The sequence below is a fragment of the Lynx canadensis genome, chromosome E1 (genome assembly GCF_007474595.2).
Source record: "Lynx canadensis isolate LIC74 chromosome E1, mLynCan4.pri.v2, whole genome shotgun sequence".
Lineage (NCBI taxonomy): Eukaryota > Metazoa > Chordata > Mammalia > Carnivora > Felidae > Lynx > Lynx canadensis.
Genome location: NC_044316.2, coordinates 1646651 through 1673088, shown reverse-complemented (window position 1 = coordinate 1673088; position 26438 = coordinate 1646651). Strand labels below are relative to the sequence as shown.

The following is a 26438-nucleotide window of genomic DNA, read 5'->3' as shown; positions in this document are numbered from 1 at the left end:
CCTAGACAACGGGGTCGGCTCCGGGGTCCCCATCGGCCTCCCACTGCCATGTCCACCGGGAGCCAGTGCGAAGCACCCGCCGGTCCCCCCCTGTCTCCACCCCGTGGCAGGCAGGACCCGGGGACCGATGGCTGATGGCCGTTCTCTCTCCTGCGGCAGCGACGGAGACACGGACAGCGTCAGCACCATGGTGGTCCATGACGTGGAGGAGATCGCGGGGACCCAGACCCCCTATGGGGGCGGCACCATGGTGGTCCAGCGCGTGAGTGGGCCCCCCTTCTTCCCGGCACCTGCTCTCCCCCGTCCTCAGCCGGGCACTGGCTCCCTTCCCTCTGTCCCTGCAGACTCCTGAGGAGGAGCACAGCCTGCTGCACGCGGACAGCAACGGCTACACAAACCTGCCCGATGTGGTCCAGCCCAGCCACTCGCCCACCGAGAGCGGCAAAGGTCAAAGCCCCCCATCCAAGGAGGGAGGCAGCGACGTAAGTGGGCGGATGCGGACCCACGGGGCAGTGGGTAGGGGCGCTGGCGGCCACTGCAGGGGGCGGGGCGGAGCTCGGCCACCTGGGGGTGGGGGCGGGGCTGGGGGGCCCAGGGGCCGGGTGTCCGGTGTTTGCCTGACTGCTGCCCCACCCCCGCAGTACCAGTCTCGTGGGCTGGTAAAGGCCCCTGGCAAGAGCTCGTTCACGATGTTTGTGGACCTAGGGATCTACCAGCCCGGAGGCAGCGGGGATACCATCCCCATCACAGGTGAGGACAGGAGGACAGACTTGCCATGAGGCCTGGTGAAGGGCACAGGTGGGCCTCTGATGGCGCAGCTTTAGGAGGCAGTGGTGGCCTCCGCTTTGGCCCGACGCCCCTACCCTGGCACAGAGGCAGCAAGGGCGCCTAAGGCCCCTTAGAGCCGCGAGGAAAAATGCTCAGAGTGGCCCCGGCACCTGACTGGATACGGATTGTTTGAGGCCATTTGCTCCTTCTCCTCCCTCCCCTTTCCTGCTGAGCGTTCGTTCGTTCGCAGGGGCCTCCACCAGATGCAGGGCTGGGTTCAGGAGGGACAGGGGAGGGGGCTACAGCCCTCCTCCCTTCCCCCTTCTCCTCTTCCCGGCAGCCCTGGTCGGGGGAGAGGGCGGTCGGCTTGATCAGCTCCAGTACGACGTGCGGAAAGGCTCCGTGGTCAACGTGAACCCCACCAACACCCGGGCCCACAGCGAGACCCCCGAGATCCGGAAATACAAGAAGCGATTCAATTCCGAGATCCTCTGTGCGGCCCTTTGGGGTAAGCCAGGGCCGGGAAGGAAAAGAGGGGTCCGGCGCACCCCGGGGCTCCCGGTCGGGTGAGGGCCTGGCTGCCTCTCATCTGCCCAAGGGCTCCCGTTGCAGGCGTCAACCTGCTGGTGGGCACCGAGAACGGTCTGATGCTGCTGGACCGAAGCGGGCAGGGCAAGGTGTACGGGCTCATCGGGCGGCGGCGCTTCCAGCAAATGGACGTGCTAGAGGGGCTCAACCTGCTCATCACCATCTCAGGTGTGGGGAGGGGGGCGGGGGGGAGGGCTCCGCTCTGGGCTGCCCGCGACCTGCAGCCTGGGAGGAGGGCCCGGAGGCGGGGCCGCGGTTGCTCAGCCCCTGGGGGGGAGGGGGTGGGCAGGGGAAGGACGGCGCAGAGGTGGACGCTGGACCTCGGGTGACGGGGTGTGTGTCCTCCCTTCAGGGAAAAGGAACAAACTGCGGGTGTATTACCTGTCCTGGCTCCGGAACAAGATCCTGCACAACGATCCGGAAGTGGAGAAGAAGCAGGGCTGGACCACTGTGGGCGACATGGAGGGCTGCGGGCACTACCGCGTGGGTGAGGAGGGCTCAACGCGGTGGCCAGGGCGCGTTGCTTTACGAGAAGACGGAAAGGGGGCCCTGAGCTTAGTGGCTGAGCCTCGAAGCCAGAGGCTGGGCGACTGGGTTCGGGGTCTGGTGACCGACCCGTGGGACTCCTCTTCCCTGCCCCCAGTGAAGTACGAGCGCATTAAGTTCCTGGTCATCGCCCTGAAGAGCTCCGTGGAGGTGTATGCCTGGGCCCCCAAGCCCTACCACAAGTTCATGGCCTTCAAGGTAGTCCCCGCCGCAGCCCCTCCGCCGGCCCAGCACCCTGGCCGCATCCCTGAGCCCTTCTCTCCTCCGCAGTCCTTCGCCGACCTCCCTCACCGCCCTCTGCTGGTCGACCTGACCGTGGAGGAGGGTCAGCGGCTCAAGGTCATCTACGGCTCCAGTGCCGGTTTCCACGCTGTGGATGTCGACTCGGGGAACAGCTACGACATCTACATCCCCGTGCATGTAAGTTTGGCGGGGCTTCGGGAGGAGCGCGACCGCCACCCCGGGCTCTGGACACGCGTGCGACGCATGCTCTCGTCCCCAGATCCAGAGCCAGATCACGCCCCACGCCATCATCTTCCTCCCCAACACGGACGGCATGGAGATGCTCCTGTGCTACGAGGACGAGGGCGTGTACGTGAACACGTACGGGCGCATCATCAAGGACGTGGTGCTGCAGTGGGGAGAGATGCCCACCTCTGTGGGTGAGTGGGCCCCGCCCCCAGGCTGCCCCGGGGTGGGCGGCGGGCCGTGGCCCACTCACTGCCGCCCGAACCCCCTTCTCCCCCAGCCTACATCTGCTCCAACCAGATCATGGGCTGGGGCGAGAAAGCCATTGAGATCCGCTCCGTGGAGACGGGCCACCTGGACGGCGTCTTCATGCACAAACGAGCCCAGAGGCTTAAGTTCCTGTGTGAGCGGAACGACAAGGTGGGAGGCCCTTTGCCCTCCGGCCCCGGAGCCGGAGGCGGGGGTGCCGGGGGTGGGGGCTGGGGGATCTTCGTGAGACAGGGTCCAGGGGGCATAGCCTGCGTCACAGCCCGCCTTTCCTCGCCCTCTGTCCCTGAGAGCGCCCTGGACACCCAGGAGGCCCGCGGCTGCCCCCCCCTCCCCACCCCCATCACCAAGCACCTCTGCCTTTCGAGGGGAGGGCGCGGGGCTCTCTGAGAGGCTACTCGCAGCAGCTTCTCTCTGGCTCTGTCTCCTGGCTGAGACACACCCCCCCTCCCCTTCCTACCCCACCCAGGTGTTCTTTGCCTCTGTCCGCTCCGGGGGCAGCAGCCAGGTTTACTTCATGACCCTGAATCGGAACTGCATCATGAACTGGTGACGGGGCCCGGGCTGGGGCTGCCCCAGTGGACCCAGCTCTCCCCACTACAGCCAGACTCCCCAGGCCTCCCTTCTTTCCCCTCCCTGGGCTTTTGCTTTTTACTGGTTTGATTCACTGGAGCCTGCTGGGAACGTGACCTCTGACCCCTGATGCTTTTGTGATCACGTGACCATCCTCTTTCCCCGATAGGTTCTCCCCCAAAACCTGTGCCTGTCCCAGCTTCTGGGGAGAGGCACAGCTTCCCCTCACCAGGAATTGAGTGGGCCTAGCCCCACCCCCCTTTTCTCCATTTCAGAGGAGAGTGCTGGGGTGGGGGGGGAGCTCAGGCCCGGTCCCCCACTGCTGCTGACTGGGCAGGGCCCTGGGCCCCTTCATTTGCACGTCAGGGGAGCCGGCTCCCCCCTTGAATGTACCAGACCCTGGGGGGGGTCGCTGGGCCCTAGGTTTTGGGGGGGGGGTCACCAGCCACTCCAGGGGCAGGGACCATTTCCTCATTTTCTGAAAGCACTTTAATGATTCCCCTCCCCCCAAACCCCAGGGAATGGAGGGGGGACCCCGCCAGCCAAAACATTTCCCCCTTCCCGACCCCATTTCTTTCTAGCCTCTGTCCTTCCCTGGTGGCGGGAGGGAGCAGGGAGCTCTCACCCCCTCTGCACCCCCTTGCTTGCCTCTGTATATAGTGTGAGCAGCAAGTAGCCCCGCCCCCCCTCAATGTAGTGGCCTTGGATATTCCGTTTGTTAATAAAGACAATTCAACCAGCTCCCACCATCTCGGGCCCCCTTTTATTTCCGTTTTCTCTCCCGGTCCTGGACACCAGCCAGGATAAACCAGCAGAGGTGGGAGAGAGGGGGCAGACGGGGCGGGGCAGAAGCTGCATGAGTGGGTTTTGGTGGAAGCGGTCAGGGGGGCCATGCTGGGTAAATCAGAAGTGACTGAGGGTGCCCCAGGGCACCCTCTCGGCCTTACCCTGTGGCTGGGGGGGGGGGGGTGGAAACCTTTGCTGAGAGCCTGTGGCCTCTGCCCCCTCCAACAGGGAAGGGCCGGGCTGCTTCCGTCAAGTCCTGCCAAGGGGCGTCTTCGCTTTGGTTAATCAAGGGATAAAGAGCGCTCAGAAGCTCACAGGGCTGGAGGGTAACGCGGGACGAGGGCCTCAGAAGAGCTGGGAGGTCAGCAAGGCTGAGCGGAGGGGCGGGCAGCCGTTTCCAGACTGGCACCCAAGAGCCTGCCTGAACCGTCTGCCCTCTGCTTCTGCCCCCTGCCCGGTGGCCAGACCCACGCGTGTGCGCACACGACTCTTCTTGAGACGGAAAGGCGCGGGTTTATTATCGGCACTGGGAAAGAATCCCACTACGGCAGCGACCGCAACTTGGTTTTTTCACGCCCGGTTTCCTCCCGGAGGCGGTGGAAGAGCCGTCTACATACACGGCGGGTAGGGCAGCTCGGGCACTTGATTGAAGTAGCCCCCCAGAAAGATGAGGCTGGACCCCACGCCGAAGAGCACCAGGGCGGCCCAGAAGCAGATGTTGTCGAGGGCCTTCCCCATGCGCACCCAGTCGGACACCTCCTGGGGAGGGAGCAGGCACCGGCTGGGGCCGGGAAGGGGCCTCCCCCGAGCCAGCACCCGCCCCGCCCTCCCGTGCCTGCCGCACCTCGCCGGAGGCCTCCTGGTCTCGCGTGCTCTCGGCCACGAAGTTCACGGCGTCCACGCAGCAGCGGACCTCCGGGGCGGCGGCGCCCAGGCTCTGGCAGAGGGCGGCTGGTGGGGACGCCCGGGCGGGGAGGGGGTTGGTGGTCACTGGGAAGCCCGCCCCGCCGCGGGCGCCCGCGCCGACCCGCCCGGAGTCCTCCCCGCTCACCGGTCCAGGGCCCATGCCGGTGCCTCTGCCCCTCAAACACGAGCTCGCTCCGCGGCTTTTTCAGTATCAGCTCCTCGGCGCGGAGCAGCAGGCCCACCGACGACGCGCGCCGGGGCGGCGAGGCGGCCCGGGGGGGCTCGGGCGGCGCGCCGGAGCCCAGGAGGCGAGGCAGCAGCTCCAGCAGGACCTGGCGGCGGGGGGGCGGGGCGAGCTCGAGGCCCCGCCCCCGCCCGCCGGAGCCACGCGCCCCGCCCCCCCCGGGCCGCCCACCCCGCCCCGCGCTTACGTGGCGCAGCCGCGGAGACGCGGCGTGCGTGGTGGGCGTCCGCAGTGACAAGTTGAGCACCACGACGCAATTCATGACGATGATCGTGGCGACCACCATGACGAAGATGAGGTACCTGCGGAGCCCGCCGCGCGTGACCCCACTGCGGCCCGCGGCCCGGCCCGTGACCTCACAAACGACCCTCTCCGGCGGCGGGACCGGACGCGTGCCCCGGTGGCCCTCCTTCCGCCGCCGCCGCCGGCCATGCAGGGGACCCCCAGCTCCCTGGAGACCCTGCTGTGGGTCTACCACTTCCACAGCTCCACGGAGGTGAGACTGCGCCCAAGGCTGGCAGCCCGAGGCCTTGGGAGGTCTCCGGTGCCCCCACCCCGTGACCCGACGGCCCCGCTGCCCCTGCTCCTCCTCCAGGTGGCCCTGCAGCCCCCGCTCCCGTCCTCCCTGGAACTCGCTGTGGCCGCGGCCCATGAATTTCTGGAGCAGAGGTTCAGGGAGCTCGAGTCCCTGGAGTCGCAGCGGCCGCATGCCCCGAAGCCCACCCTGGGGCTGGTGCTGAGAGAAGCCGCGGCCAGCGTCGTGAGCTTCGGCGCCACCTTGTTCGAGGTGGGGCGCGGGGGGGCTGCGGAAGGGCGGGAAAGGGGGACAGGGACCCCTGCGTCCCCACCAACTCCTACACCCTCCTTCCCCCCCACCCCCTCAACGGCAGATCTCCGCCCTGCGGCTGCAGCAGGAGGTGCGGCGGCTGGACGGCGGCGCCGGCAGCTCGGGCCCAGCCCGGGGCGCCGGGGATCCGGGCGGAGCGCTGGCCCGGATGGCCCGCGCCGCGGTCCGGGGGGCGCGGCACGCGGGGGCAGCGGCGGGCACTAGCGCCCGGCTCGCGCTGCAGGGGGCGTGGCTGTGCCTGTGCGGGCGGGGCCTGCAGGGGTCCGCCTCCCTCCTGCAGCAGTGGCGACGTCAGCTGGGCCTGGGGACCCCCGGGGAACAGGTGAGTTCTGGATGGGGGGGGGGGAGGAGTTGGGGGCTGGAGGCGGTGGGGCGGGGGGGGGGTGGGAGGCACTGAGCCGACCCGCCCCCAACAGAGATACTCGGGAGACCTCCAGGTGGCATCCAGTGGCAGCGCGGAGAACGGGGGACCGGAGAACCCGCCGCCGCCGCCGCAGCCCCGCCCCGCGTTCCAATAAAGCCCAGACGGGACCGACCCAGAGCAGCCCCCGGTTTCGCGTGCCCTTGGCCGCGCCCCCGGCCCCGCCCCCACACGCTGGGCCCGCGCACGCGTGGGCTCCTCCGCGGCCCTCCGCCTTCACCTGCCCAGCATCGGCACGCTCAGCGACGTCTCGGGGGTTTTCTGGGCGATCAGGAACAAGAAGACGGTCTGCGCCAGCAGGACGTTGATGGACACGGTGCACTTCTGGCCGCCGGCTGGAGGGAGCGGCCGGTGAGAGCGGGTCCCGCTCCCAGCGGCGAGGCCGGGGTTGGGGTCCCGGCGGCCACTTACCCTGCGCCGGCAGGAAGTAGGCGAGCAGCACCAGGCCCGAGATGAGCACGCAGGGCACGATGATGTTGATTGTGTAGAAGAGTGGCTTCCGGCGGATGATGAGCGTGTAGATGACGTCAATGCCCCCCGGGTCGTCCGCGGAGCCCCCGTGGTGATGGATCAGTCCGGGGCAGAAATCGATGGCCCATTCGCCGTTCTCTGCGGGGTGGGAGGCGCGGTCAGCCCTCGTGGGCCCCACGCCTGGCCGCGGGCCCCCGGTTTCTGGGCAGAGGGAGCCGTTGCGGCCAGCCCGCCCCTAGCGGTCTGGGTGGCGCGGCGGGCGACAGGCGAAGGCGGTTCGGGCTAGACGGGCCCGCCCGGTGCAGGTGCACAACAGACGCAGGCCAAGGAAGTCCTGCTGGGCTCACTGTCGAGGGTGGTTTCGGGAGGGGGGTCAAGGTCGAGCCCGGCTGCCAAAGCCAAGGCCCAGTGTCGGTGGCCCGGGGCAGCCCCCCTCGGTGAGTGTCCCCTGTCTGGGCCCCGTCTAGAGGCGCGTTTTCGGAGCAGAAGGGGGCCTCACCAGTGTAGGCCTCGGTGTCGATGTCGATGTTGCTGATGGTCTCGCCCTCCTCATCCACGGCGAAGACGAACTCCACCTCTCGGGCGTTGTACGTCTGCGAGCTGCGGGGCCAGGGCCGGCACAGACCCGGGCTGCTGGGACCCGGGCTGCCCCCAGCCCCACGCCCACCCCCACCCCCGCCTCGCCGCCCCGCGACCGCCCCCGCCTCTCAGCGTGTGGCCCCACCGGAAGACGAGCGAGCAGTTCTGCCAGTCGAAGGGGAAGTAGGTGACCTCCACGGCGCAGCTGCTGCGGTAGATGGCCGGGGGCAGCCAGCTCAGGTAGCCGCCCTCGTAGACCAGCACGTTGGCGTCGTAGGCCACGCCGAACTGGCCGTCGATGCTGTGGACTCCGGGAAACGCGGCGTTTGCGCGCGGCCGCGACCCCCTCACCCTCCCGGCCTCCGCTGCCCTGGCCCAGCGCTCACTTGTTTTCCAGCACGATCTCAGGCAGCCACACGAGCTCCGAAGGGACCCGCAAGGTTTCTATGCCCCCGAAGTCGTCCTTACTGAAGTTGAGTCTGTAATCCTGCCAGTCCTGAGGGGTGGGATGGAAACACGTGTGCCGGGGACCCCACGGGGGCTTGGGGGAGAGGGGTCCCCGCACCAGACCTCACCCTGCTCCCCACGTCGGACTCACGATTCCAATCCAGACGCTGGTGGTGAGGGTCTCCTCTTTCTCGTTCTGCAGGTGGGGGATCGGGGTGGTCGGGGCGGGGCCCCAGGGTCACACACAGAATTTGGGGGTTCAGGCGGAAGTATCTTACTAGTGAGATCAGGTTGGTCAGGGTGACCTTGAGGGTGACGGTGACAGTGTCTTCAGGCTCCTTCACCGGCCGGCGTTCTGGGTCATAGTTGTCGAAAAGATGGTGGTAGAGACGTAGCTCTTCGTTCTTGCCGTCACCTCCACCTGGGGATGGGGTCACCTGGGCTCACCGCGGGGCCGGGGCTGGGGGCCTCCTTTGCCTCTGCGTCTGTCTCTGAGGCTCTGTGATCTCCCCGCCTCCCGAACCACATACTGAGCCTGGGGACCAAGTTTCGGGCCTCAGCCTCGTTCTCGGCCCCTTGTCTTTGTCCTGTGCCCTGTGTCATTGTCCCGTGCGTGTGTCCCACCCCTGTCCTTACCGAGGAGCTCCAGGAAGAGCAGGGCACCCAGCAGAGCCCCCGCCATCCCGCCGTCCGGTCCTCGGGGTTATTCTGAGCGTTGAGGTTGGGAGAGGGAGTAAGGGGAGGTGTTAGTTCCGGGCTGGGTAGGGGACTGTCACCTAATCCTCCCCACCCCCCCCGCTGCCGCTGCCGCTCCTGCAGCCAGAGAGGACTTGGCCGTTTCCAGAGGCAGCTGCCCCATCCCAGCATCCTCTGCCTGGTGAGCGTCCAGCTCGAGGGCCGCGGACCCGATCCTCGTGACTCAAGAAGCCCGGTGCAGGTGGGGGTCCTTTCGAAGCACCTGGGACCACAAGCCCGGCGGTGGGGGTGGGGTAATACCCCGCACGTGTCCCTGGAGTAAGTTGCCTGTGCAGGTGACATCCGTGGCCGCCTGTCACTAGCGTGGAACACACACCTTGCCACCACCTACACGGCCCAGCGAGGGTCACGCCAATGCAGTTTCTGCCTGCGGTTTGGCAGAGTCTGCACAAAGATAGGGTAACGAGGCAGGCGGCCACGGGGGATTACTCAGCAGTAAACCTCGTCCCAGGTGGGCCGGCCCCACCCGCAGCTCCTCTCTGGGCGCTGGTTCTCCCTGCTGCCACCTCGTGGCCGCAGGTGGTGATACACGTGGTCTTGGGGCGGGGGAGGGGCAGACTTTTTTCTAATGTTTAGTTTTTGTTTTTTTTTTTTAATTTTTTTTTTTTTTCCAACGTTTATTTATTTTTGGGACAGAGAGAGACAGAGCATGAACGGGGGAGGGGCAGAGAGAGAGGGAGACACAGAATCGGAAACAGCCTCCAGGCTCTGAGCCGTCAGCCCAGAGCCCGACGCGGGGCTCGAACTCGTGGACCGTGAGATCGTGACCTGGCTGAAGTCGGACGCTTAACCGACTGCGCCATCCAGGCGCCCCTCTAATGTTTAGTTTTTGAGAGACAGCACAGACAGGGGAGGGACGGAGGAGAAGGAGACACAGAATCCGATGCGGGCTCCGGGCTCCGAGCTGTCAACACAGCCCGACGCGGGGCCGGAACTGACGAACGGGGAGATCATGACCTGAGCCTGGGCCGAAGTCGGATACTTAACCCACTGAGCCACCCAGGTGCCCCCCCCCCGCCCCGCCCCCCGGACACTTTATGGATTCTTAGAGTGTTTGTCCTAAAGTCTCCTTGGACCGGCCTGTCACCTGAGGTGCTCGCTCACAATTCGCGTTCCCGGATCCCACCCCCAAAGAACCCTGCTTCAGGAGGGTGCCAGAGACCTTTTTGAGGAGCTCTTGGTGTTTCCTCAGGGAGTGGGGGTGCCGTGTCTTACCTACTGCTTCCTCACAGCGGTGCGGGAAAGCGGTCCCCATAGGTGCGAAACAGGACTCCGTCGGGTCCGCGGTCACACGGGTGTAATGGCAGTAACACACGGGACCCGCCGATCGGCTTTCCTGACCACGAGCACCTGCGTTCGCAGTCGTTTGGGGTCCCCTCCCTCCACCTGTGAGGGTCCGCGCAGCTGGGCCGTTTCCCACGCACCCTGCAAGCCGCCTGCTTCCGCCGCTGACGCGTTCCTGGCCGTCCGGCGTGTGCGGCCCCCCGCTCGCCCCCCTGCAGGTGGCCGAGCGGCGTGGGGGCTCGGATCTGCGCTGCCGCTCGGGCCCGGGCCGAGGGTTCTGATAAAGCAGAGACGTCTTCGGGCATTAACGGGCACCACGAGGTCCCCTGCTCTGGGCCGGCCGCCCCGATTCTAGGCGTGAATAAACCGTGGCCTCAAGGCGGGAGAGCCGCAGCTGGTGACCCCGAACGGGCCCAAGGGTAAAGGCCAAGAGTCACGGGCGCTGTGGGCCACTCCGAGCATCGGCCCCACCTGCAGCTCGGATGACCCAAGGCTGCTGCTGCTGCTGCTCTGCTCTGTGCTCCTCTGGCTCCTGGGCCGCCTCCGGTCCTCCCCGTGAGCCCCTCGGTGCTGCGGTCGTGGCTGTCTCGCGGGTCCTTCCACCAGGTCTTGGCCCCAGGCCCGCCTCTCGGCCGCACTCTGCGGATGCAGCCCGTTCAGTCCTCGTTCCCGCCACCGTCTGCCTAGCGCCGTGAGGCCGAGGGAGCGGCCCGGTGTCCCCAGAGGGTCTGCCAGGTGCTTAGAGACGCCCGCCCTCCGGCCAGGGTTGATGGGTTCCGGGGGAGGACACCCAGCCCGAGCCGGGCCAAAGGAAGCCCTTCCCGGAGAACGTTGGGAAGCCGGCGCCCTCTGCCGTGGGGGCCGCAGGAGAGGACGCTTCGGTGCGGGGTGGGGAGGGGGGCAGCGTGGTCTCCACGTGGAGAGAGAGACTGCGCCTCGGATAAAGAGTCAAGCAGAGACGAGATTCCCCCCCTTTCTTGACTTAAAAATGGCATTGAAAAAAGGAATCAACTAGTAGAAAGAAAACAGAAATGCCCCCTAACACAAGACCCAGAAAACCCTTCTGACAGCAAGACCGCAATCCGTGCTTTTCAAATCTATTACACCGATCCTACGTCTTCCCCACCGCAGACACGGAAACCTGTCCCCAAATAGCCCGGCGGCAGCACCCGCCATCCACTGACCAGCATCGACAAGAAGGGAAGCCCCCGGCCGGACCGTAGAGACGCAGGGTCCCCGCTGTCCCCAGACCTCGTGGGCAGCTTGGCACACAGCGCGTCCTTCGTAAAAACGAGCTTCGGTGATTCTGATTCCGTTCTCGCCTAGGTCCGAACCATTTCTTTGCTCATAGAAGAAGGCATTTTCCTGCTCTCCGGGTCCCGGGGGGACATTATTGGGGTAGGTTCACGGGTCGGTGGTGTTGAGAGCCAAGTAGTAAGGAGTCCAGGAGATGATGGAATACAGAGAACTGGAAAAGCATAAAGCAGGAACCTGCAGAGTGGGAACGGAAGGTCTGAAGCACAGGAGCAAACTAACGGCATCGAGGTCAAGTCAAGTCAACCTAAACTCTGAGGGTAGGTACTGCCCCCCACCCCGCCCCGTAATAAGCACCTTTTGTTCAGATCACAAAGTATATCTTCCCTACACGTGTGGATAGAAAACGTGTACAGGTAAGAAAGCAATAATAAGCACTCGTGTGCCCACCACCCAGGCCAAGAGATAGAACGTGACCGTCCTCGGAAGCCACTCTGTGCCCTCCCCGATTGAACCCCCCCCCCCTCAGCGGTAACCACTGTCCTGCAGTTGGAATTATTCTGTTTTCTTCCAGTCGCCACAACCTACGTGTCCCTGTGTTGGAACAGGGAAGGATGGAAGGGAACAGGGAACCTAGAAGAGTACTGTGTGTTTACAAAAAAAGTAGGGCTCCTGCTGGCTCCGGGGGCTAACTAAGCGTCTGGCTTTTGACTCGGGTCCAGGTCATGATGTCACAGTTCGCGGGCTAGAGCCCCGCATCGGGCTCTGTGCTGACAGCACGGAGCCCAGAGCCTGCTTCGGATTCTGTGTCTCCCTCTCTCCCTGCTCTTTCCCTGCTCACACTCTGTCTCTGTCTCTGTCTCTCTCAAAAATAAAGGTTAAACAAATAAAGTTCGTGCATTTAAAAAACAAAAAACTGTTGGTGACTTTTGCCAAATTGTTCACAAAAGCACGTGCCCACTGACACCCCTCAGGCCGACAGAGCACAAGAACGCTGTCTTACTCCTTCCCCAGGACAGCATAGCCTCAAACTAAAAAAAAAAAAAAAAATTTGTTTGCCAAACCAATAGGTGAAAACTGCTATTCATTATTTTGATTTACGTGTGCTGATCAAGAAGGTCGATTTTTTGTTCCAGTGTACGAGAATCTGCCATACGATGAAGGGAAAGTGGTACATTTGATGTAGAAAACGAGGCTTAATCAAATAAGCCCCGTTGGGACAACTGGAAACAATCATCAAAATGCCAGCAGACCCTCAGCTGTCGACTGCTGGGGGCGGGGGGAGGTCGGACACCTGCATGTAAAACGACACCAAGAAAGGCCTACGGTAAAGCCAGCATTTGTCATCTTGGAGCGAGGGAGGCCTTTCTCCCCTTCCCTGGAGCCCCAAATCGGAGACCATAAAGAAAAAGAAAAATTTCCGTAGGGTCAAAAATAGAAAACCACAGGCCAGCGAAGACAAACCGGGAGCAGATGCCCGCAGCCCAAGAGCGGCTCATCTCTGTCCCTACAGAGCTGGCCGAAAGCCCTAAGAGGCTGGCGAGGTGCTGAACCCCCGGGGCTGCTGGGTCCCTCCCCAGGTGTAAAAACACCGACAGGTGGCAGGGGAGGGACTCCTGGCGGGGAGACAAGGCCATGAGCGGACCAGAGCAGAAAAAGACGTAGGTGGTAAAGATTAAAAAAAAAAGAAAAAAAAATGAAATGAGAGAGACGGCAGGGGTGGGGGCAGGAGCAAGAAAGTGGGGGGTGGCTGCCCCAGGCCCAGGAGGCTGCGTGCCGCGCCCCCTCCCCTGGAGGCGACCTCTTTACTCACTTGGCTACAGAAGAAAACAAAAGTCCTTGGGACTTACCGGCGCAGGAAAGAAGGAAGTCCGTGGTGGTTTCTGGGCGCCTCGTCCTAGGAGAGCTCAAATCGCCTTCTCCTCTCAGAACAGAGGCGACAAGAAGGTGAACCGGGACGGCAAGTCTCCGCATCAGCCAGGCACAGACAGCACGTTCCAGGGAAGTTTGTAGGGCGTCGTGGGCTTGGCTTCAGAGAGAGAAGGTGGCGCGGCTTGTAGATTCTGCCATGAAGATTCCTCTGGTGATTCTGGAAGCCCGGGGAGAAAATGATTCCGACTCAGAGGAAAAAACCACGGCCAAGAACTCCAGGCTCCTCAGCAGCCGGCTGAAGCCACACTCTTCAAACAAAAAGGCTGCAACAAACAGTTATAAAATGTTGCGAGTTAGGTCCAAGGATTCATACTCCGAGGCTCTTACTGACTTTTGATTCTTCTGGTATTAACACATAGTATCTATACGAGTCATATTGAAAGTAAGTGGAGCTCAAGGGTTTTTTTTTTTAAAAAGTCCACCGGAGGGGCACCTGGGGGGCTCAGTCGGTTAGGCGTCCGACTTCAGCTCAGGTCACAGTCTGTGAGTTCGAGTCCCGTGTCGGGCTCTGTGCTGACAGCTCAGAGCCTGGAGCCTGCTTCGGATTCTGTGTCTCCCTCTCTCTGACCTTCCCCCGGTCACGCTCTGTCTCCCTGTCTCAAAAATAAACAATAAAAAAAAAAAAATTTTCTTTTTAAATAAGACTGAGCCAGACGGATGTCCCTCGTTTGATCCTGTCTATTTAATAATATGTAAAACTGATTCACATATGATCAAAGTGAAATTAATTTTCTCCCTGCGGTCTAAACGTAGAGAAAACAGATTCCTGTATCTGATTGTGATTTCTTTAACCACATCACCTATACATGGGGAGAGGCTCTGTTGGGCAAGAATCTGAAACAGGAAATTGTCTTCGCTTTATCCCAAACCTGGGTTTTGTTTTTATTCATTCTTACTCATTCATTATCAAAGGTAAGTGCCACTTTGTGTGTAAACGTAGGGATGTCAGTACCCTGAGGTAGAGGGCAGCAGTGAGAAGGCAGCAAAAGCCTGGCCCCCACAGCGGCCCAACGCCCCGGTAGCTTTATAGGTGAGTTCTGTCAAACTAACTTTCTTTCTTTCTTTCTTTCTTTTCTTTTCTTTCTTTCTTTCTGGAGACAGAGACGGAGCATGAGCGGGGGAGGGGCAGAGAGAGAGGGAGACACGGAATCCGAAGCAGGCTCCAGGCTCCGAGCTGTCAGCACAGAGCCCGACGCGGGGCCCGAACTCACGGACCGCGAGACCATGACCTGAACCGAAGTCCGACGCTTCACCGACTGAGCCACCCAGGAGCCCCTAGTTCTCCCAAACTTTCAAGGCACGATCATCTGATTTCACACAAGTTCTCCCGAAAATAGAAGAAGGCGGCAAGCCAACTCGTTTTACGAAGTTCTCGCTTCAGCTAAGGTGAACACGAGAAAATAAAAACACAGGCCTCATTCACTTCTGAACATAAATGTGAAAAATCCTCCATAAAATATGGGCCAACCAAACCCAAAAGTTGACCGAACTAGAAACTGCCAATTAAGTCAAGTGACTTAAGTCAAGTGTGTCCCACACGTGCGAGGGCGAAAGGCATTTCTCTCTTCCCAACAGAGCCCCGTCTTGTTGAGACGCGGAGCGCGTGCCCGGCCCCGGGTATGAGTCACGATGACGCACAGTGTCCCCGGTCTCGTCTGCCAGACGCTCAGAATGCAGCCCTGTCTTACGGCCAGAAGCACGCCGCGATCCATTTCTGACCAATGTCGCCAGAAGTCGACCAGGGGACGGGGCTGCCGGGAAAGTCTGTCCTCTGCCGGTACGAGGACAGTCACTTACGGTGAGGCACTGCTGTGCCCCTGCTCCTTCCCTGTCACCAGGAGATGTACGCCTTTAAGGGTGCCCGCCATGTTGCAAGCATGAGGTGACAAGGACAGGGACATGAAAGCCAGGGTGCTAAGGATGGAAAACGGAAGGACAGGTCTACTGGATGATGACATCCTGCTGCTAGACCCACCTGAGAGGGCCCGTCTCCAGACCGCTGGTTAAGAAGTTAACACCCTCAGGGGCGCCCGGGTGGCTCAGTCAGCTGAGCATCTGACTTTGGCTCAGGTCACGATCTCACGGTTCGTGAGTTCGAGCCCCGCGTCGGGCTCTGCGCTGACAGTGTGGAGCCTTCTTGGGACTCTCTGTCTTCCTCTCTCTCTGCCTCTCCCCCACGCACGCTCTCTCTCCCCAAATAAATACATAAACTTAAAAAAAATTTTTGGGGGAAACAACTTCCTTAATTTGAAAAGGACTTTTAAAAACCTCCAGTTCACATGGGTCATGACACCCTCACTGTAAAAACAGGAATAAGGCAGGACTGTCTTCATGGCAACACTGGGGGTCCTGGCCAACGCGCTAAGAGAAGAAAATAAAAGAAGCAGAGGAAAGGAAAAGATTAACTATGTGAGGGTATAATTACCAACGTGGAAAGCCTTGCAGAGCAACAATAAGCCACCAACAGGAGAGTCAGGGACTTCCCTGGATGTAAGAAACATCAACACCAACAGCTCTCCTCACCCCCGCGGTAAGAAGTCACAGACAACAAAAGGTCGCTCACAACAGTAACAAAGTCTCTCAAGTATTCAGAACTCAAAGTAATTAAGGATGTTCTTTAAATGTATGTAAAATCTTTACGGCAAAAATGCGAAACTGCTGTGTGTGTGGGTGTGTGTCTTTAAGTTGTCTTCACGGCCACCACGACCCTGAGATCAAGACCTGAGCTGGGATCGAGAGTCGGACGCTCAACCAACTGAGCCCCCCAGACGCCCCATAAAAATGTGAAACTGTTAACGGGCATGAAAGTTGAGTGTAAATGGAGAGATACACTTTTTGTTTGGATGAGCTGATTCCCGATTATAAAGATGTCAGTCCTCCCCCAAATAACCTATATGTTAAATTTTTACAAACTTGAGGAACTTCTTCTAAACTGTTTATGACGATCTAGAGACGCCTGGAGGGCTCAGTCAGTAGATCAAGCGACTCCTGGGCTCGGAGTTGGGAGTTCGAGCCCCACGTTGGGTGTAGAGATTACTTCAATAAATAAATGTTAAAAAAAAAAAAGAGAGAAAATGTTTATGACGGTGCAAAGGTCCGCGAATAGCCGCATCGGTTTTGAAAAAGAGGAGGGAGTCACCCCGGCAGATATTAAAACATCCAACAGAAGTTACAGCAACAACAATTACACAAAAACCCAACTGGTTCTGCTTAGTTGCTAAAAACTAAAGAAAGGAACCGGGTAGGAGCCATGGAGCCACCCGTGTGCACACAGAAGTGTGATATGGGCTGGGTGACCTCAGGGAGGACCGGTTAGATTAGCAGACACGGGGGGCCGCTGGGTGGCTCAGTCGGTTAAGCATCTGACTTCAGCTCAGGTCACGATCCCAGAGTTTGTGGGTTCGAGCCCCCCGTCAGCTCTGTGCCGACAGCTCGGAGCCCGGAGCCTGTTTCGGATTCTGTGTCTCCCTCTCTCTCTGCCCCTCCCCCACTCACACTCTGTCTCTGTCTCTCAAAAATGAATAAATGTTAAAAAAAAAAAAAAAAGATTAGAAGACACAGGTGGCTGCCTCCTTCTATAGAGAGAAAAAGAAATAAAGCCGTATCCCTATCTCATACCATACGCGAAAGTAAACTCCGGGTGGATTAAAGACTCTAAAACGAAAGGTGAAAAACTAGAAAGTTAACAGATGAAAATGTGGGAGAGTATTTTTGTGACCTTTGGGGTGGGACTTTCTTTTTTTAAGTTTATTTATTATGAGAGCGACAGAGAGGGTGCAAGCAGGGGAGGGGCAGAGAGAGCGGAGGGGGGAGGATCTCAAGCAGGCTCCACGCTGCCAGTGTGGAGCCTGATGCGGGGCTAAAACCCACGAAGCTGCGAGATCATGACCTGAACTGAAACCCAGAGTCGGATGCTCAACCGACTGAGCCACCCGGGCGCCCCTAGAGGTGTCTCATTTATGTGGCCACACCTCCTTCAGCCCATGGAACAGGGTCTACCCCTTTAGAGCACGGGCGGTGTTTCTGAGGGCCTGCTGTCCCAAAGTTTGCCAGCTAGAGGGGTGGACAGATGTTAAAACAAAGTGTCACAACGGTTTTGTCAGGCCTATAGGGATTTACAATACGGTAACTAATCCAGTCTAGACAGTTCAAAGTCCACATTCCGCCCCACCGACCGAGGCCCATGCTTAGAGTCCGAGAGACCTCAGGAGAAGGCTCAGTTAGTGGCTTTGCCGTGAAAACACTGGGTAGAAACATTCCCTTCCAGCCGATAGCACTCAGGATCAGTTCCACGAAACCCTGCTTCTGAGTCTAATGTTCTGTTTTCACTGGGTTCTTTTGGTTACAAGGAAACGGAATGAACTGAAATCACCTAAAAATACGGTTTTACAATAATCGGCCCAGACGAGAGTCACCAACGGGTGCTGTACTTTGCAGGCCAGAGTTGAATTAGGAACAGGATATTTACATAGTGTCAGAACATCTCCCCACAAAAGTGCTTCTTAGTGAGAAAAGAGGAAACAGTATCTCGACGGTGGAAAAGCACGGTGGATTCCACCTTGACCAAGTATCAAAGTTAACAGCACCCCTGCAATAGGTCAAATTGATATGAAGTATTTCCTGATATGATGCCCTGAGAAAGCCACATCCCTTATGTAACAGTCACGCCAGAGAAACTTACGGCAAATCCAACTGTGAGAAGCATCAGACGAGTTGAGGGAAATTCTACACAATCGAGGGACATTCTATGTAATTACTGGACTGCAGTTTTCAAAAATGTCAAGGACACAAAGAATCAAGACAGTTTGGGGAACTACAGGAGACAAAAGAGCTATGGTCCCGGATGGGTTCCTAGACGTGGGCGGGAGGGTGGCGGGCGGAGCTACGAAGGACATTTTTTGGACAATTGACAAAATGGGAATATGAACTACAGATTGGATCATACTATCCCATCGGTACTGAATTTCCACATTAATAACCATACTGCAGTTCTGTAAGAAAACGTCTTTGTTTTTAGGCAACACACGTTGAAATTTAGTGGCGATGTCTCCAAGTTAGTTCAGGGAAAACCCTCGGAGACACAGGAGACACAGGAATAAAGCCAACGAGACCAAATGTTAACAAGTGGGGAATCCGGGCCAAGCGGATCTGTAAGATTAACCCTCACCCGGTGTGTTTAATGCCAAGTGTGAGAAATTGAGAGGCCTGCAGAAGGTGGCAATACCCACCAGGGAGATCTCCGCTTCCGGCAAGATGGGTGTGTCCTTCGCTGTTCCGCCCATTAAATCCAACCAAATCCGGGACATTCTATATACACCCAAGAAGTGAAGGAATTCGCAACCTAGAAACAAAAACGATTATTGCCGGTGGGATGAGCCCTTTGTGTTTTTTCGGTTTTGTGTATAATTTTTTTAAAAGTTTATTTACTTATTCCGAGAGAGAGAGAGAGACAGAGGGAGAGAGAGCTAGCAGGGGAGGGGCAGATAGAGGGGGAGAGAGAGAGAATCCCTAGCTGTACCCCTAGTGCAGAGCCTGATGCAGGGATCAAACTCATGAACGGTGAGATCACGACCTGAGCCGAGACCAGAGTCAGATGCTTCACTGACTGAGCCACCCAGGTGCCCTAATAGTAGTAATAATAATAATAAGCCTGCTCTCTCCAGCCAGAGGACCAGGGAAGGGGTAGCCTAACAAGGCAGAACTTGGGAAATGGCCACTCTATTCCAGACATTCTGCCACGGACAAACTGTGGCCACCCCCACACCAGCAGCCAAAGGTTGAGCCTAGATTTGCACCCTCCCCGGGCTTGTCACCAGGTGCCCCAACATCCCCGCCGGGCTGGCAGACTCTCTGGGAAGGCCAAGTAGGGGAGCAGGGATTTTCACCCCAGCCAGCTGGCAACCGCAGGGGAGCCTGGATGTCCATCCCAGATTGGCCACCATGGGGCACCCTTCCCATCCCCACTGGGGGCCCCAGGAGGGTCAGGACCGTCACTCATTTCTGCAGCCAGGAGGTCATCCTCACCCAGGTGGCTCCCAAAGGACAGAGGTGTTAGGGTTCTCTGGGGAATATTTTATTTTTTTGATGTTTATTTGTTTTTGAGAGAGAGAGAGAGAGAGAGAGAGAGAGAGAGAGCAGGGGAGGGGCAGAGAGAGAGGGAGACCCAGAATCCGAAGCAGGCTCCAGGCTCCGAGCTGTCAGCACAGAGCCTGACGTGAGGCCTGAACCCACAACCCGTGAGATCATGACCTGAGCCAAAGTCAGACGCCTAACCGACTGAGACACCCGGGCGCCCCTGGAAAATATTTTAAAGCAGCCACGATAAAAAGGCTTTAACGAGAAATTATGGATGCACTTGAAACAGATCAAACAGAACTTCAGCAAAGGCACAGAGGGTCTAAGGAACTAAATGGAGACCGCAGAGCTGAAAGACATAACAGCTGAGATTACAGCTCAGGGAGTGGGCCCCACAACACAACGCGGGAACAGAGAAAAGAACCCGTGACCCGGAAGATACGACAATAGAAACCACCCATTCCGCACGACAGAGGGAAAACAGACTTAAAAGCACAAACGTCTCGGGGACCTCTGGGGCTGTAACAAAAGATCTGACGTTGTGTCATCAGAGACCCAGAAACAGGAGGAAGAGGACGAGGCTGAAAAAAGTTCTCAAATGATGGCTGAAGACCACCCAAATCTGGCGAGAAACAGACACTCACACGTTGCAAGAAAGCAAGCAAACCCCCAACCAGACACACCCAAGGATAAACTCCCCTCCGACCCAGAAACCGCACTCCGGGGGCATTTTCCCAGGAAGACGAAGTCTTTATGTTCCCACAAAAATCTGTATGTGAATATTCATGGCAGATTTATTTGTAACAGCCAACAACTGGGATCGGCCCAGTCGGCTTTCAGTTGGGCAGTGGTTACACTGTGGTACGTCCCTGCAACGGAATACTACCTGGCAATAAATACGAGTGCACGCTACAAACCGCGAACCTCCAGGGGAGCGTGCCGAGCGGACAGAGTCGACTCCCAGAGGGCATATACTGTACGATCCCATTTATATAATGTTCTTTTTAAAAAAAATTGTTTTAACATTTATTATTTTTGAGACACAGAGAGACAGAGCTCAAGCAGGGGGAGAGGGGAGCACAGAGAGAGAGGGAGACCCAGAACCCGAAGCAGGTTCCAGGCTCTGAGCTGTCAGCACAGAGCCTGACGCGGGGCTCGAACTCACGGACCGCGAGATCATGACCTGAGAAACAGTCGGATGCTCAACCGACTGAGCCCCCCAGGCGCCCCAACATTCTTAATGTGACAAGAGGGCAGAAATGAATAGCAGAGCGGTGGGAGTCAGGGGGTAGGAAGGAAGCGTGTGTGGGTATACAGGGGCATCGTGAGGGATCCTTATGGTGAGGACAATGTCAGTATCTGGGTTGTGATACTGGAACTGGGGAAAGGGCACGCGGGATCTCTTATTTCTTACGACTGTCTGGGAACCTATAATGATCTCAAAAAAAGTTTCATTTTTAAAAATCGACCTGAAATTTAAAAAATACCTTTGTGGGGGTGCCTGGGTGGCTCAGTCGGTTAAATGTCTGACTTCAGCTCCAGTTATGATCTCATGGCTTGTGAGTTCGAGCCCTGAGTCGGGCTCTCTGCTGTCAGCTCAGAGCCTGCTTGGGATCCTCTGTTTCCCTCTCTCTGTCCCTCCCCTGCTTGCTCTCCCTCTCTCTCTCTCTCTCAAAATAAATAAATAAATAAATAAATACACACATAAATAAATAAATAATAAAAAATATTTTTAAAAAGGAAAAAAAAAATTTTAAATACCTTTCTAAACAATACCACTTAAAAAAATGGGGTGCCTGTGTGGCTCAGTCGGTTAAGCATCCAACCCTCGATTTCAGCGCAGACCATGATCTCACAGTTTGTGAGTTCAAGCCCCGCATAGGATCCCTGCACTTGGGATCCTCTTTTCTTCTCTCTCGGTCCCTCTCCTGCTAGCATTTTTGCGCTCTGTCTCTCAACAAACAAAAAAACACTTAAAAAAAGGAAAAATGGAAAATGCAATCTTTACCTCCTAAAGCTTATTATGTTGCAAGTAACAATTCCAACACCAATTTAAAAAAAAAAATTAGGTTTCCTGCTCAGTGATGTCAATGGTTTCTTTCCATTTAAAAAAAAAATTATTTCAGTATTTATTTGTTTTTGAAAGACAGAGTGCGAGCAGGGAAGGGGCAGAGAGAGAGGGAGACACAGAATCCGAAGCAGGCTCCAGGCTCTGAGCTGTCAGCACAGAGCCCGACGCGGGGCTCGAAATCACAGACCACGAGATCATGATCTGAACTGAAGCTAGATGCTCAACGGACTGAGCCCCACCCCCGGCGTCCTGCCATTTTTTCTTTCTTTCTTCCTTCCTTCCTTCCTTCCTTCCTTCCTTCCTTCCTTCCTTCCTTCCTTCCTTTTCTTTCTTCCTCTCTTCCTCCCTCCCTCCCTCCCTTCCTCTTTTCTTTCTTTCTTTCTTTCTTTCTTTCTTTCTTTCTTTCTTTCTTCTTTCCTTTCCTTTCCTTTCCTTTCCTTTCCTTTCCTTTCCTTTCCTTTCCTTTCCTTTCCTTTCCTTCCTTTCTTTCTTTTTTAGTTGTAGCTTTCCTGACATTAGCGTCATCCTAGGGCCTTATCCCCCATGATCATAAAACGATTCAATCGCTCCTCCAGGGTCACATATTTCCTGCCCACATCCAGAGAAAGCATGCCTACTTCAGTCACCCCACAGAAGCCTTGGGCTTCATTACGAAGGGACCCACTTACCTTTTCTTTCTGACCCTGAACCAGTCTCGCTCTCACGGTGGGAGACTCTGACCAGCTTCTATTAGGGTACTTGTGTGGGTCCTTGTGACTGGCTGAGGCCCACTCACGTAGCTCGAATAGAATCATTCCCACCAAGAATCCTAAGGGTGCAGTAGAAGTGATTTTTCAAAAGAAAAAAAGGAAAGTTGAGTGGATCTTGAGCAGACCTCCAACTAATGTTTCCTGCACAGAGCTCTTTAAAAATGCACCTCAGGGGCGCCTGGGCAGCTCAGCTGATTGAGCATCTGACTTCGGCTCAGGTCACGATCTCGCAGTTCGTGGGTTCCAGCCCCACGTCAGGCTCTGTGCTGACTGCTCAGAGCCTGGAGCCTGATTCCGATTCCGTGTCTCCCTCTCTCTCTGCCCCTCCCCTGCTCACGCTCTGTCTCTCCCTATCTCAAAAATAAACAAACATTTTTAAAAATTAAAAAAAATATATTAGATGGCACGATGCCATACTCAGATGAAAGGTATGAATTAAGTGGATTTACCTAAAAAGCAGGGAAGATTGAAAGTAAGTGAACTAAGATTTCAAGAACTCAAGAAGGTAGAAAGGGAACATGAAAGTAAGCTCAAGGCCTGAGGAATTATTAAAGGTGGGAGTAGACATTCATCGTCAAAGAGAGAGGGGAAAAAAAAGAAATCGACTAGTAAAACTAATAAATCTGGTTCTTTGGCTAGTCCAATAAAATAGACTAATCTTTGGCAAGTCCGATGAAGAAAAAAAAAATGGGGGGTGGGAAGAAAGAGAGAGAAAAGAGAAAGAAAGAAAATACAAAAAACATTAGGGGTCACGACTACAGATATGGAGATTTTAACAAACGGTAAACGCATAAGCGTTCAAACTTGCGATACTACATTTGAACAGCTACATGAAGTAGATATTTTAATTAGAAAATATCAATTAATTGGGACACCTGGCCGACTCAGTCAGTGGAGTATGTGACTCTTGGTCTTGGGGTTGTGTGTTTGAGCCCCACACTGGATGCAGACATTAAAGATAAAATCTTTAAAAAAATATATTAAGAAAGAAAATATCAGTTACCAAAACTGACTCAACATCAGAACTGACTTAAGGGGGGAGGACCAAAAAATTTGACTCAAGAAACCTCAACAGACCAAAAATGATAGTAGGAATTGGAAAGGTATTCAGGAAGCTATCTCCCAAATGGCATCAGGTCCAGATGGTTTTATGGGTCCACCTAACCTGCATTGAACAGAAAATTCCTATAATCTCTAACTTATCCAGAGAATATAACATTTTCTAACTTAACTTATAAGGGCAGCATAACTCTGATAACAAAACAAAACAAACAGAACTCAAGGTGGCTCAGTCGATTAAGCGTCCAACTTCAGCTCAGGTCACGATCTCACGGTTTGTGAGTTTGAGCCCCGCGTCCGGCTCTGTGCTGTCAGCTTGGAGCCTGGAGCCTGCTTTGGATTCTATGTCTCCCTCTCTCTCTACCCTCCCCAGTTCATGCTCTCTCTCTCTCTCTCTCAAAAATGAATAAATGTTAAACCAAATTAAAAAAAAAAAAAAGAAATCTATGGGCCACTTTTATTTTCTAACTTAGATGTAAAAGTTTGTATAAGTAGGCTCCATGCCCAATGCAGGGCTTGAACCCACAAACCTGAGCTCAAGACCTGAGCTGCTATCATCTATAAAGAACTCAGCAAACTCCACACTGAAAAACAAATAATCCAGTGAAGAAATGGGCAGAAGACATGAATAGACAATTCTCCAAAGAAGACATCCAGATGGCCAACCGACACATGAAAAGATGCTCAACGTCACTCATCAGGGAAATACAAATCAAAGCCACAGTGAGATATCACCTTATGCCAGTCAGAAAGGCTAAAATGAACAAATCAGGAGACTATAGATGCTGGAGAGGATGTGGAGAAACGGGAACCCTCTTGCACTGTTGGTGGGAATGCAAACTGGTGCATCCGCTCTGGAAAGCAGTGTGGAGTTCCTCAAAAAATTAAAAATATACCTACCCTACGACCCAGCAATAGCACTGCTAGGAATTTACCCAAGGGATACAGGAGTACTGATGCATAGGGGCACTTGTACCCCAATGTTTATACCAGCACTTTCAACAATAGCCAAATTATGGAAAGAGCCCAAGTGTCCATCAACCGATGAATGGATAAAGATGTGGTTTATATACACAATGGAATACTACTTGGCAATGAGAAAGAATGAAATCATGCCATTTCCAACAACATGGATAGAACTGGAGAGTGTTATGCTAAGTGAAATAAGTCAGGCAAAGAAGAACAGACACCATATGTTTTCATTTGTATGTGGGTCCTGAGAAACTGAACAGAAGACCATGGGGGAAGGGAAGGGGGAAAATAGTTTCAGACAGAGAGGGAGGGAGGCAAACATAAGAGACTCTTAAATACAGAGAACAAACTGAGGGTTGATGGGGGGGTGGGGGAGAGGGGAAAGTGGGTGATGGGCATTGAGGAGGGCACCTGTTGGGATGAGCACTGTGTTGTATGGAAACCAATTTGACGACATATTATTTTTAATAAAAAAATATAAATACAATTTTCAAAAATGGAAAAAAAAAAAAAAGACCTGAGCTGCTATCGAGAGACAGACGCTTGACCCACTCAGCCCTACCCAGGCATCCCTGGATGTAAAATTCTAAATAAAATGTGAGCAAGCCAACCTAGAATTATATTAAAAGAGGGGCGCCTGTGTGGCTCAGTCCGTCAAGCTTCCAACTTCGACTCAGGTGATGATCTCACGGCTCGTGGGTTCGAGTCCAGCGTCGGGCTCTGTGCTGACAACTCAGAGCCTGGAGCCTGCTTCGGATTCTGTGTCTCCCTCTCTCTCTGCCCCTTGCCAGCTCACACTCTGTCTCTCAATAATAAATACACGTAAAAAAAAAAAAGAATAATTCATAATGGCCAACTAGTGTTACTCCCAGGCATTCAAAGATGCAAGATTAGAAGGAAAAAAAAATCAGAACATTAACATGTGAAGAAACTAAAACACTGGATCATTTCAGCAGGTGCCAAAGTGTATGAATCCCTCGCTTCTACGTCTGCAAAAACCTTCAACGTAGGCATCTTCGAGGAAGCCGACGCGGGTCTTACAGAAGCTGGGAAAACGCCGTTGGCTTTCCTGGGCTCCCTGGCAGCTGGGTCACCGGCTTACGACCCGTCCCCCTCACACCCAGCCCTGGCTTCCCAAGGCGGTAGGTACCACGTCAGGGCAGGGAGGCTGCGCTCAGTTTCCGCATCAGCAGCTGGAGGAGCGCGGGCTCCAGTGACCTGGTCTGCTCGCCGCAGCCTGGCCCTGTTCCAAGTCTGGTTCTCTAGCCCCTTACCGGGTACAGCCCGGGGAGGAGCCGATGTATTTGCAACAAATTCCCTTTCATTCTAAGTCAGCCTGAATGTTCTCTGAGGCTTACACGAAACCCCTGACCCATACAAATGTAGCCAAGCTCAGCAGCCCCAGGGGCCCTACTCCACACGTGGTCACTCTCTCTCTGCAACTTGCCACCTCACTTCCTGCTGCCGGACTCCTTGCTTTCTCCATGGTTTCAGGTACTCTTTGCAGCCGGCTAATGAGATAAATGGCAGATCTGGACATTCACTGCATCCGGCTCAAGTGTCACCGGTGCTGAGCAGACAGGAGCAGGCCCGTGATGTCCCTTGTGGGGACAGTAGGTGGGACATGTTAATCATCGGGAAGAGAACCAACAGACACGGCAGCTGACTTTCTTACAGGCACCTAACTTGGTCTTGGGAAGCTTTTGTTGTTGTTGTTTTGTTTGTTTGAAGTAATTTCTACACCCAACGTGGGCCTCGAACTCATGACCCTGAGACCGAGAGTCACATGCTCCACCAACTGAGCCAGCCGGGTACCCCGTCTTGGAGGTCTTAAAAGGCTTTCCAAAGGAAGAAATTCTGGGCTGGAACTTCCCAGATAAGTGAGGGTCGGGCAGAAGGGAGGCCAGAGTCAGGAGACCAGCTGGGAGGCTGTTGCAGTGGGGTGTAGAAAGAAAATGGTACCTCGGACTGGCGATGGTGGCGGTGGGAACAGGAAAAGTGGATTTCAGAGAGATTAGGAGCTGAAATGAGCGTGACCAGGTGACAGGTTGGACAGGGAATGAGAGGGGAAGGGTTCAGGGTGGCCATCAGGGATCTGTTGGTACTGAGCGGCCAAATGCGTGGACGGTGGTACCATTTGCCGGGTTGGACAACAGGGGGAGTATCTCAGTTTTGAACACGCAGCTTCAATGCCTGTGGGACATCCAAGGATTCCAAAGGGCAGGGGGACCTAGGGGTTTGGGTCTCAGGAGAGGGGTCTGGGCTAGACATAGGTTTGAGTCACTGGGGTGTAGGTGTGGTTGAAAAGCAAGGAAAAGAACGAGGGTGATCCCAGGTGTTTGTGTAGCACAAGAGGAGGGGCGTGCGCCTGGGTG

The 26438-nt window shown here is 56.1% G+C and overlaps 3 protein-coding genes across 13 annotated transcripts in view; 2 read left to right on the top strand and 1 right to left on the bottom strand.

Annotated features, from left to right (window-relative positions):
• Window positions 1-3951, top strand: part of MINK1 (misshapen like kinase 1) — a 43219-nt gene extending 39268 nt beyond the window's left edge. For all 11 annotated transcript variants that reach the window (XM_030297063.1, XM_030297067.1, XM_030297062.1 and 8 more), the window contains 11 exons: window positions 160-262; window positions 345-482; window positions 642-750; window positions 1109-1276; window positions 1381-1524; window positions 1709-1843; window positions 2000-2100; window positions 2173-2322; window positions 2405-2564; window positions 2651-2790; window positions 3107-3951. In XM_030297063.1, coding sequence (XP_030152923.1) covers window positions 160-262; window positions 345-482; window positions 642-750; window positions 1109-1276; window positions 1381-1524; window positions 1709-1843; window positions 2000-2100; window positions 2173-2322; window positions 2405-2564; window positions 2651-2790; window positions 3107-3190 — 1432 coding nt within the window. In that variant the 3' untranslated portion in view covers window positions 3191-3951. The remainder of the gene's footprint in view (window positions 1-159; window positions 263-344; window positions 483-641; window positions 751-1108; window positions 1277-1380; window positions 1525-1708; window positions 1844-1999; window positions 2101-2172; window positions 2323-2404; window positions 2565-2650; window positions 2791-3106) is intronic.
• Window positions 3952-3954: 3 nt separating this feature from the next.
• CHRNE (cholinergic receptor nicotinic epsilon subunit) lies at window positions 3955-8608 on the bottom strand. The gene is made up of 12 exons (XM_030297073.1): window positions 8548-8608; window positions 8190-8332; window positions 8063-8107; window positions 7851-7960; window positions 7610-7765; window positions 7385-7485; window positions 6826-7023; window positions 6635-6749; window positions 5334-5448; window positions 5048-5234; window positions 4841-4947; window positions 3955-4755 (listed from the first exon to the last, which is right to left on the bottom strand). Exons 1-12 carry the CDS (start codon window positions 8591-8593, stop codon window positions 4606-4608), a joined length of 1473 nt encoding a protein of 490 aa, XP_030152933.1. The 5' UTR covers window positions 8594-8608; the 3' UTR covers window positions 3955-4605.
• CE1H17orf107 (chromosome E1 C17orf107 homolog) lies at window positions 5348-6534 on the top strand. Its single transcript, XM_030297072.1, has 4 exons — window positions 5348-5642; window positions 5742-5933; window positions 6037-6315; window positions 6410-6534. The coding sequence occupies exons 1-4, from the start codon at window positions 5577-5579 to the stop codon at window positions 6509-6511; spliced, it is 639 nt and encodes a 212-aa protein (XP_030152932.1). The 5' UTR covers window positions 5348-5576; the 3' UTR covers window positions 6512-6534.
• Window positions 8609-26438: the final 17830 nt, after the last annotated feature.